The sequence below is a fragment of the Gracilinanus agilis genome, chromosome 1, assembly GCF_016433145.1.
Source record: "Gracilinanus agilis isolate LMUSP501 chromosome 1, AgileGrace, whole genome shotgun sequence".
In the NCBI taxonomy this organism is placed as follows: domain Eukaryota; kingdom Metazoa; phylum Chordata; class Mammalia; order Didelphimorphia; family Didelphidae; genus Gracilinanus; species Gracilinanus agilis.
Window position 1 is genome coordinate 795,007,039 of NC_058130.1, and position 11,720 is coordinate 795,018,758.

Genomic DNA, 11,720 nt, shown 5'->3' on the forward strand with positions numbered 1-11,720 from the left:
CTTTGTTGATACCAGGGACAGAGATTCAGAAACATGTTTTTCCACTTGTGTTTTTGCCTTGGATGTAGGGATGCAGCTGCAGGTGCCCGAGGCAGGATGGTTCCCAGAACTCCTCGTGGGCCTCCAGGCCTCTGTGGACTCTGATGATCACCATCATCAGTGACTAAGCACAAGGCCACTGAGAGATGGAGCACAGCTGAAGGGCCAGGGAAGCCTTATAATCACCCCAAATGGTCTAATTTCTGCCCTTGTTCTTGACATGGGCACAGCTTACGTCCCTCTGTGTTTCCTCAAGTGTGTAGGGAGAACTGGAACCAGGACCTCTGCACTAGAACTGGATATTCCAGCTCCAAGAGTTTTCTCAGCATACCAAGAATCAAAGAGTTGATAGTGCTCTAATTTTGGCAGTTCCTTGACTCTTCTCAGACCTGGGGCTTTAGCTAATGTCTAGTAATATGTTGCTTTTAATTCAGAGAAAGATTTTTCTGTTGTTTTTTCTCCTGCTTCTGCCACTGCTCTTGAACCTTCCAGCCTCTGAGAACAGGACAGAGAAGCCACCCTGCTTCTCCCAAATCAGCCCCAGCCTTGTCCAAAATGGGGATCTCGTGATTGGGACTTTTCTCTCCATGTATTCAGTTGAAGTGAGCAGCATCACAGGAGCAGGATTCTTTAGAAATAAACCTGATGAGGACTGTAGGGAATATAAGTAAGTGTCTGGCAGTGCCTCATAGAGGCCTGATGATTGCCAAGGTCTTTATGGCAGGGGCAGGCAGGACAGTAAGCCCTTGCCTGCTGATCTAAGGTATCTTGTACCCCCTCTTCTCTGACTCTTGTTGCTGATTGTCAGTCTCCATTCACCTGTTTTTTTCTAAAGCTAAAGAGCAAAAGTACATTCAGTTGTTATCACAAATGCTTTTAACAGGGAAACTCTCTACTCACTGACAATCCTAGGAGGCACAGCATCACTACCCAGGAGGTAGACTGGGAGATGAGAGCAAAGAAGATATTTGAGGGTTCAGGGAGATGCTAACAAAAGTGCAGGGTGGACAGGGAGGATGGACATGGATTTGTGGTCCTGGATGGCGTTAGATGTCTGAGCTGGGTGAAGAGGGGTATAATTATATGGGAGTATTAGCTGGCACACCAGCATTGGTCTTTGGGGACAGGTACCCTGGGAGGTTATACATGGGGTGTGGGCTAAGGTTTGAGAACAATGCTGAATGCAGCTTGATGAAAAAGGCCTAAATTGTGAATGAACTACCCTCTGAACAGACTCTAGAAGGGAACATGGCTTTTGGCCATCACTTCAGGTCATGCTCTTATAGGATGACTGTAATTTTTGCTTATTTTTTAAAACTTTGTAGAACTTCTTTATCTCATTGGGAAGGAAACTATATTTCTTATATGTAATGTCACAGTGAAGATTTCTTCTGAGAATGAATTAGATTAGGTCACTTCTAGGCTGTTATCTAAATTTGAAATTGTTATTCCATAATGGTAGCAGTTCATTATATATTTAGGGAATGAATGAATGACTCTGGGAATGTCATCAACATTTCAGGAATCAGAAGAGAGGAACAGTATAGGAGTAATTGAAGTCGTTATTAATATACTCCCAATGAACCAGAGTCCTTAGGTTTGACACTCAGGTTGTTGGAACTTCCTCTCAAGTGAATTCATTTTCCAAGTTTTGTTAATGGTTTGTCATTCTCTCCCCTTTAGGTGGCTACACAAAAATTACCAACAAGCCCTGACCGTAATGTTTGCTATAGAGGAGATCAACAAGGACCCCAATCTGTTGCCCAACATCACGCTGGGCTTCCATCTCTACAACACCTACCACAGTGATGCAAGGACCTTGGAGAGTTCCCTGAGGTGGCTGTCTGGGCAGAGCCAGCTCATCCCTAACTACAGCTGCTGGGAGCAGGACAAGCCTATGGCTGTCATTGGAGGAGCCACATCAGCTCTGTCTGTCCAGATGGGGACCCTGCTTGATCTCTACCGATATTCACAGGTGAGTGATGTTGAGGCTTCTTCAGACCCCAGAATGGAACTATGGTGTAATGAATAGACTACTGGCCTCAGAGTCAGGAAGATCAAGTTAAAAAAGTTACTTCTGCTGCAAAATGACTGTGTGACCCTGGCCAAGTTCCTTTCAACATGCACTCTAATCAATTCTCAGAGACTAGAAATTTCAGAAAAGCTGCCCATCTGCTTTAGTAGAACTTGTATCTTGCCTGGAAATTCCTACAACAAAGATCCCATCAGTACACTTAAAAAAACCTAATCATGGGAGATAGTGAGTCTCCCTTTGAGCACTGCCCCTCCCCACCTTTATTGTATAGCAAGGACAAAATTAGTGTAATCTGACTTCTGTCACAGGAAATGATCCTAGTGATTTTATAGACCTCCTTCTGCATTGTCCAGAGGAAGTTCCTGATGATCAGGGGATGAAACAGCCTCCCCAGAGCCTTAAATGAATTGATGGAAGAGCTGTGAGTAAAACCCACATGTTTTGAATACTCCTTCATTGCTTTGAGCACTATGTCTCATTATCTGCATTTCACTCTTAAGTAGTATGTAGTCTGTGAATATTAACATCACCTTGCTTTTCCCAAATAATACTTGAATTTTACATTTAGTCATTGAAGTGATTTTCTAAAACACATCTCTTACCATGTTATCCATCTCCTCAATAACCTCTATTTATTTCTGTATCACTTCCAAGATCAAATGCAAAATCCTCAGCTTTGAAAGCCCATCATAATTTAGCCCAAGATCTCCCATTTCTATGTCTGACTCTCAATCCACTAAACTATCCAGCTTCTGCCTTTTCTTAGTCTTTTGAAACAGATTTCCTGCTAAGCTTCATTTTGTTTCCTTCAATGACCTCAAAGATGTTTCACATGTAGTCTAATGTCTGTTATTAACTGAGACATAGTCTCGTCTAATTAATGTATCAAATTCAAAATGCATTTTATTGATTTCAACTCCATGTTTACACATTCAAGAAGACCATATTCTTAGATCTCAGATTTTTCCATGTTTCTTTCACATCCAGATCATCTATGGGCCATTTGATTCCATCCTGAGTGACAAGGTTCAATTCCATTCTCTTTTCCAGTTAGCCTCCAGAGACTCTTCTCTCCATAAAGGTATGGTCAGACTGATGACTCATTTTCAATGGACATGGGTAGCTCTGGTGACAGTAGATGACCTGAGAGGTGAGGAATTCCTTTCAAAACTGACATTGGAGATGGCAAATCATGGTGTCTGTGTGTCCTTCATAGAGAAGATCCCTGTCAGTGAGAGAAGACACGCAGCATCCCAGGAGCCATTTATGCCCAGGATCATGGCATCAAGCAGCAGAGTAATTTTCATTTATGGTGACACAGATTCTTTAATGATCTTGAGGTATTCACAATTTCCTTTTTTCCCAAATTGGAAGGTTTGGATCACAAGCAGTCACTGGGACATCACCATGAGACCCCAATATGTTGATGGTTATAATTTCCAAGGGGCGCTTACATTTTCCCACCTAACAAGTGATGTTCCTGGTTTTGAGTCTTTTCTCAGGACAGTGAACCCTGTTATATATCAAGAGGACATTTTATTGAGAGAATTCTGGCACTCAGCCTTCAGGTGTAGAGATGAATTGGAAAAGCTGAATCAAGAGGCATGTTCAGCCAATGCTTCCTTGGAGACTCTGCCTTTGCTTTACTTTGACATGACAATGTCTGACTTAAGTTACAACATCTATAATGGTGTATATGCTGTAGCTTGGGCTGTTCATGAAATGTTTACGATGACATCAGAGAGAGGATCCATAACAGAGGGAGAAAACTCAATGCCTTATCCCTGGAAGGTAATATTCCTTTTCAATCATGTGCTTTCCTTTGCCAGACAATGGCAGCCTATCCAGCTACTGCTTAAGGTGGACTCCTTCCCATGTATATTTGGGTTGGGAATCAATCAGTCAATAAATATTTATTAATTGTGAGCTATGTATTAGGTACTGTGTTAAGAACTTGGCATATGAAGAAAAACTAAAGATAATGTCTAATGTCAAGTAGTTTAGTGTAATGGAAGATGTAACTTGTAAACAATTGTGAACAAATAAAATACATAAAGCATGAATTTGAATGATTTGAAATAATCGAAAGAGAAGGCATTGAAATTAAGAGTTATTGTTTAGGGCCCCCTATGGAAATGGAGTTTTTATTTGAGCCATGGTAGAAGCCAGGAAATTCAGAGGAGAGAATGAGCTATGAATCATGGAGAGGGAGTAGAATATTCCAGACAGCAAGAGTGAACAGTGTTAGTATGAAGAGGAAGTAAGTACCTCAAGTGTAAATCTATTCTTCCTCAGTGTTGAAGTGAGAGACAGGATATCATAAACTGACTTCTCCTAAAGGGAAAAATGTTTTGTAATAGTTATTTTATGTTATGTTATAATATATATAATAGTTATAATATGTTATGATGTTTACTTAAATGCCCTTTTGTAAACTCGAAGTGATGTTTGCAGGTTAACTGAAATGGGGCACTAATAACTGGTGACTAATTTTGGGAAGAACTTAATAGAAAGGGGGGATGCTCAAATTGATGGCGCTGGGTGAGAAACCAACATACCCTCAGCAGCCTGCCTGGACAGGCTTAAGGAGAAGATGCAGCCTTCTTCAGGAACCTGACACACAGAGAAGTAAGGGAATCGGGACAAAGATTATAGGGAATATAAGCATTTTTAATCTATATGCATCTTCTCTGCAACTGGAATATAAGACCCTTGAGAGCAAGGACTGGTCTTTATCTCCCTTTATATCTCCATTTCTTCAGATCATGCCCAACATAGAATACATACTTTATAAATGCTTATTGATTATGGACTGACTTCCTGAGCACTTACTGACTTTATACCCCAGGCAGTGATTGGAATTTCTCTTCTCTCCTAGCTCTACTCATTTCTAAAGAATCTCCAGTTTAACAACAGTGCTGGTGAACAGGTGTTCATGGATGAGAATAAAAACCCTGAGGCTCAATACAACATTCTGAACTATATAACCTTCAGTCAGGATACTGAAGCTCTGGTGAAAGTTGGACAGTATAGCCCCCAGGCTGAGTCTGGTCAAGATTTCAGTATTGACGGGGAGACAATAGTGTGGGGGTTTTTTGATGCCAAGGTGAGAAATTAAATGTAATATCTATCTTGTTATTTAATCCTGGGAACAAATTTTACCCTGCTTAATTCCACATTGACTTTTTCTGGTAGAAAATCCTCTCTGGACAAACATTTCCTTTCTCCTTTCAGCAAACGTCTGGGTGAAGAAGTCAAATAAGCAATCTATGAGATGGTTTTCCACTTGGAATTTTTAGCACCACTAAAGAGAGAGCTGGAATGGAATTTAAAGTTTATCTTGCTCAGCCATGATATTTGATAGAAATAAGAAATTTAGACATAAAATGAAATTTATTGGTCCAATATCTTCTGATCCCAAGGCCAGAATTTTATCTATTACTTAGTATTTTGTGAATGATGACACTTAACAATACATCTTAATTCAGTGAGAATAATTCTATTCACCTGCCCAATGACTATTTCTTAATGGAACTGAGAAATGTGTGCCATCTCTTTTCTGAAAGTCATTGCATTTTTTAAAATTTATTTTTTACATGTCCATACAATTTTAAAAAGTTGTTTCCTGCCATTTTGCATTGCATTTTCTCACTCTCTCTCACAGCCTCCCGTCAAGATAGAAGGTAATATGATATAGGCTACACTAGTTTTGTCATACTCAACATATTTCCATGGTCATCATGTTGTAGAAGAAGACACAGGTCATTTACATTAGAGAAAAATTCCTTGAGCAAATAAAGTGAAAAATAATTTCTTCAGTCTACATTCAGACTCTATCAATTCCTTCTCTTATGATGGATAACCATTTTAGTCATGAGATCCTTGGAGTTATCCTAGGTCCTTAAATTGCTGATAATATGTAATCTATTGACATTTGATGATTGTACATTGTTGTCTCTCTGTTGTTGTTGTTGTTGTATAATGTTCTCTTTTTTAAAAAAAACCTTTATATTCTGTCTTAAAATCAAAATTGTGTTTTGGTTTGAAGGGAGAAAAGCAGTAAGGGCTAGAAAATGGAAGTTAAGTGACTTGCCCAGGGTCATGCACCTAGGAAGTATCTGAGGCCAGATCTGAACCTAGGACCTCCCATCTCTAATGCTGGCTCTCAATCTAGTGAGATATTTACCTGCCCCTTATAATCTTGTCTTGGTTCTGTTTGCTTCCCTTTGCATCATTTTAAATAAATGTTTCCAGGTTTTTTGCTATCATATTTTATCATTTCTTATGGCATAACATTCCCCTGTAATCATATATCACAATTTGTTCAGCCATTCTCCAGTTGATGGACTACCCTTCAGTTTTCAGTTCTTTGCCATCACAAAAAGAGTCACTATAAATATTTTTGTACAAATAAGTCTCTTTCCCCTGTCTTTGCTCTCTTTGGAATACCAACATAGTAATCATATTGTTGGGTCAAATGGCACATCCAGTCTTATGGCCCTTAGGCATGGTTTACAAATTGTACTTTAGAAAGATTGGATCAGTTCACAACTCCACCACCAAGAATATATCAATATTTCAGTTTTGCCACAACCTGTCAACATTTAAAATATCTTTTTTTGTCATACCAGCTAGTCTGATAGTTGTAAGTAAGGTAATACCTCAGAATTGTTTTAATATGTTTTTCTCTAACTAATAGTGGTTTGGAGCATTTTTCTTCTGACTTAAAAATACTTTTAATTTCTTCATCTCAGATTTGATTGTACACAACTTTTGTCTGTTCATCAATTGAGGAATGATGTGTTCTCATACATTTTATTTGGTTTCCTCCATATTTGAGAAATGAGACTTTTGCCAGAGATGTTTCCTATAAAGTTTTTTCTGGTTTTTGTTTCCTGTGTAATCACAAGAGACACTAATCTTGGTGGCATTGGTTTTCTTTGTGCAACACATTTTAATGTAGCTAAAGTTATCTGTTTTATGTCCCATAACGTTCTTTATGTCTTGTTTGGACATAAATTCTTTCTTTATCTAGTGATTTGACAGGTAGACAATTCCATGTTCCTATAATTTGTTTATGGCATCACACTATTTCTAAATGATGTATACATTTTGGCTTTACCTTGGCTTATGATGTGAGGTATTGATCTGTGCCTAGTTTTTGTCATGTTATTTTCCAATTTTCTCAACAATTTTTGTTGAATGGTGAGTCCATTTAATAAAACACATGAATCTTAGGGTTTGTCCAGCACTTGGCAATTAAGGTCATTTATGACTGTGTTGAATGCCAATTTCTTAACATTGACCTGATACTCTTATTTCTTAGCCAGTATGAGACTGTTCATTGGTTACTGCTTTATAATAATTTGAGATCCAGTACAGCTAATCTACCTTTCATATTTGCTTATTCTCTCCTTATTCTTGGTATTTTATTCTTCCAGATGAATATTACCATTATTTTTTCAAGTTCTATAAAAATGTTTAGTACTGTGATTGATATGGCATGAAATATGTCAATTAATTTAGGTAAAATTATTAACTTTAATAATTGACTTGGCTTATCCATGGGCAATTAATATTTTCCCAATGTTTTAGTACTAATATTATTCATGTGAATAATGTTTTGGGGTTGTGACAATATAGTTCCTGGGTTTGTCTTGGCATGTAAACTCGAAGATACTTTATATTATTTATAGTTACTTTGATTGGGATTTCTCTTTCTGTCTCTTGATATTGGAGTATATCAGAAGCATAGAGAAATGCTGATGATTTATGTGAGTTTATTTTATATTCTGCAACTTTGCTAAAGTTGTTAGTTGTTTCAATTAGTTTTTTGGTTGATTCTCTAAGTATGCCATCATATCACCTGCATAGAGTGAAAGCTTTATTTTCTCACTACTTATTTTAATTCCTTCAATTTCTTCCTCTTTTATTGTCATAATTAGTTTTTCTAGTACATTATTGAATAGTAGTGATGATAATGGCCATCCTTGGCTTCACTCCTGATCTTACTGAGAAGGTTTCCAGTTATCCCCATTACAGATGATGCTTGCTGATGGTTTTAGATAGATATTTATCATTTTTAGGAATGTTCCATTTACCTGAATGTCATTTAGTGTTTTTTAAATGGAATTGGATGTTCTATTTTGTTAAAAAGCTTTTTTCTGAATCCAGTGTATTTCTGAACCCAACAAATTTTTTCTCCACAGTAGAGTCGAATTTTCCATTTCCATTCTAATGAATAATCAAATCAACCTCATTTTTAACTTAATCTGTGTTGTGCATACTACTTGCAAAGAGAATAAGTATGTTTTAGGTCAGTCACATACATTTGATTCTGTGACTTTGTAAGTATAAAAAACAAAGCTGACATTGAGGACTACAAAATACTAGATAACTGAGGCTGCTCAAATGTTATCTTGTTTAGGTTCCATCTTTTACAAATGATTAAAGTCAAGGAGGTCTAAAAGATTCAGCCAGTTTTCCACAACTATTGGCACAGGTGGGACTAGAATCTAATAATCATTCTATCTCATATTCCCAGTGAAAGAAGAATAGGAACAATTCTCACATTTTTCCTTCAGAATAAGCTTCTTTGATCCAAATCAATATTAATCACTATCTGATAATGATATACTATTCTCAGTTCTGTTCATTTCCAGAACCATTATGCTATTTATTCCCTTGTTTGTAGACTCCCTGTGCCACATGCAGTGTGAGCTGTGGTCCTGGATTTAGACAAACCCCTCTGGAGGGGGAGCCCATCTGCTGTTTCAACTGTTCTCTGTGCCCGGAGGGCGAAATCTCCAACCAAATGAGTAAGTGTCTGCAGGACATTTGCTCTTGAACCTATTGGTCAAATGAACTGGTCTTTTTCTCTCAAGTCCGGTCATGTAAAGCCCCATCACTGACCAAGTACCAGGATATTAGGAAATAAGTAGAATCAGTGAAAAATACTGGGCTAAAGACATGTAACTGGAACAAATGATACTCAATTAGAATATAATGTTCATTATTCAAAATGACAGCTATGAAATTTATAAAAAACTGTCTTTCTTTATCATTTTGTAGAACTCATTTGTATGGTCTTTTTCTGGTTTCACATGCAACGGGAGAGAACTGACTGGAGTGTGAAGGAGCATGTATTCTATCTTGGTGAGATAGAGCTATTCTTTAGAGATTTTAGATTAAGTTAGATTTGGAGAAATTATTCTCAGAGGAAAGAGTTACCCCTGGTATATACTAGATATTCTGTCAGTCCTACCCTTCACCATATTTCAACACAATATTTTGATAAATAATCCAAAAATGAAGTCTATTCTCCATTATGTGTAAGAGCTGTATTCTCTCTAAGAATTTTGTTGAAGAGACTTTGCCCTTCTTTTCAGAATCAGTCTGTGCATCATTTATTATGTAACTCCATTAGTGTAATACCTGGTGATAATCACAGTTTATGGAAGAGTCATCCTTCAGTAATATAGACATTTAAGGTTTAATACAATGTATACAGTAACATACTAGAATCATTCTTTGCCTCTGTATGTAAATGATTTCAAACCTCTAAACTTCCTAACATTGTTATAGGATGGCACAATCAGAGAATTTTAGAGTTGGAAGGGTCCTCCCCAGGGAATGGAAAATAAACCCCCTGGGCATGGGTGAGGTAGAGATCAGGAGATTTTTAAAAAATTTGGTAAAATTGGAGTAAAGAATCTTTCAATCCTTCCCCAATATCCTCTCAGCATGAATTCAGTGGATGGCACTGAAATAAACCCAGTGAATGGGGCTAGATGTACTGAGTTCTCAGCTCCCTTCCAATGAAGTCAAACTCCTGTGTTTTTTTCCATCTTTTGCATGTGTTTTCCTTGATTTAGTGTTTTCCACAGAAGTGTCAAGCAGTCCATGGAATGAAAAAAGCAAACACATTTTCTTTTCTACATTTTAACTCAACCCAGGATGACATTAGTTCTACCTTGATGTTAGTACTTAGGGATATGAGGGAGTGCTGGTGGCACAGGATAAATAAGAACAAGGGGAGGTACCAGTTATCCTAGAGGCCAGAATACTATCAGATATTGGAGGATTCAGAAATGTCTGTTCTTCGGTTATGGAGGTTCCCTTGGGATCTGAATAAGAGGCTCTTCAGAACATGGAAGTGAATGCAATGACATTGGTGATTCCATGAAAGAGCTCTCATGGTCTGGCACCTGGGCTGTATCAGAGCTTGGCTGCTCATTCTTTTGTTATTTTGGAACACCTGACCACATCACATAGAACAATAGGACAGGGTTATGGGCAAGGTCCAGGGACTCTGGATGGAAGGACAGATTCTCCAGCAGACATTTTAGTCAGCGAGATGGCAAACATTCATTCAGGGATATGTTCCTGGCATTAAGCTAAGTCCTGGAGATATAAACAAAGGCAAAACTGTCCATATATTAAGGGAAGTCATATTATGAGGTGAAGACAATGGGCAAATAAGTGGTAAATACAAAATATATACAGAGCAGATGAGGGTAATGTCAGGGCAGAAGGAAAATACCTCTGGGAGAAATACAAAAGGCCTTCTGCAGAAGATAAGAATTGAATTCTGTCTTGAAAAGGGCTAGAAAATACAAAAGAGAAAGGTGAAAAGAGAGAAGGCATTCACAGCATGAGGTACAACCCCCTATTTATAATACATTTACAAATGAAATATAGATATCTATAAATTTGCTGGACATCTAATAGAGACTTTTCAAAAATATACTGTTATCTGTTGTCTAGTAGGACGTGAGGACTTTATGGGTAGATACTGTTCCATTATTTCTGTCTGCAATTCAAGGATGTTACTTAGTGAGTTCCTGACCCACAGTAAGCAGATGATGATTTGTTGATTTCTTGCTTAATATCTTGGAAACTTCTCAGATGATCAAATCTATAGTTATTGCTAGGACATAATAGATTCAGAAAGGATCTGGAGAACAGTGTGATGGAGTTCCAGTTTCTATGTCTATTGTCCAATGAAAATGGACTCGTAAGGCAAGTTTGTATTTAGTTAGAAAAGGTGAATACTGAAAAAATGAAATCAATTAAAAATAATGAATATAAACAGAGTAAGAATGGATTGGGTACTAGGTTACTTATCAATGACCTTCTCCTAGTATGCCTTGGGAATTAATCAATACTATTTTGATGAATTATATCTATTTTTTCCATGTGGGGATAAGGATAAATTGTTGAATCTAAAATCCTAAGAATTTGTTTGTCCCTGTGCAGATATGAAGCATTGTGTGAAGTGCCACCAAGATGAGTATCCAAATAAGGAAAGAAATCGATGCCTCCCCAAGGTTGTGACTTTCCTGGATGTTTCAGACCCATTGGGGCTGCCTCTGATCTGTGTGGCTCTTTCCTTCTCTCTAATGACAGTTCTGGTTCTTTGGATATTTTTGAAGTTTCAAGACACCCCCATAGTCAAAGCCAATAACCGGGCTCTCAGCTACACTCTGCTCATCTCCCTCAATTTCTGTTTCCTCTGCTCCTTGCTCTTTATTGGCCGTCCTTCATCAGTCACCTGCCTCCTCAGACAAACTACTTTTGGGATTGTGTTCACTGTAGCTGTGTCCTCCATTTTGGCCAAAACCATCATGGTAGTCCTGGCTTTCAG

The 11,720-nt window shown here is 37.9% G+C and overlaps 1 protein-coding gene across 1 annotated transcript in view; it reads left to right on the forward strand.

The window, feature by feature from the left end:
* The first annotated feature begins 611 nt into the window (after window positions 1-611).
* LOC123246180 (vomeronasal type-2 receptor 26-like) overlaps window positions 612-11,720 on the forward strand; it is a 33,423-nt gene continuing 22,314 nt past the window's right edge. The window contains exons 1-5 of the mRNA XM_044675120.1: window positions 612-706; window positions 1,723-2,014; window positions 3,062-3,865; window positions 4,953-5,180; window positions 8,769-8,892. Of these exons, the coding sequence (XP_044531055.1) occupies window positions 627-706; window positions 1,723-2,014; window positions 3,062-3,865; window positions 4,953-5,180; window positions 8,769-8,892 (1,528 nt within the window). The 5' untranslated portion in view covers window positions 612-626. The remainder of the gene's footprint in view (window positions 707-1,722; window positions 2,015-3,061; window positions 3,866-4,952; window positions 5,181-8,768; window positions 8,893-11,720) is intronic.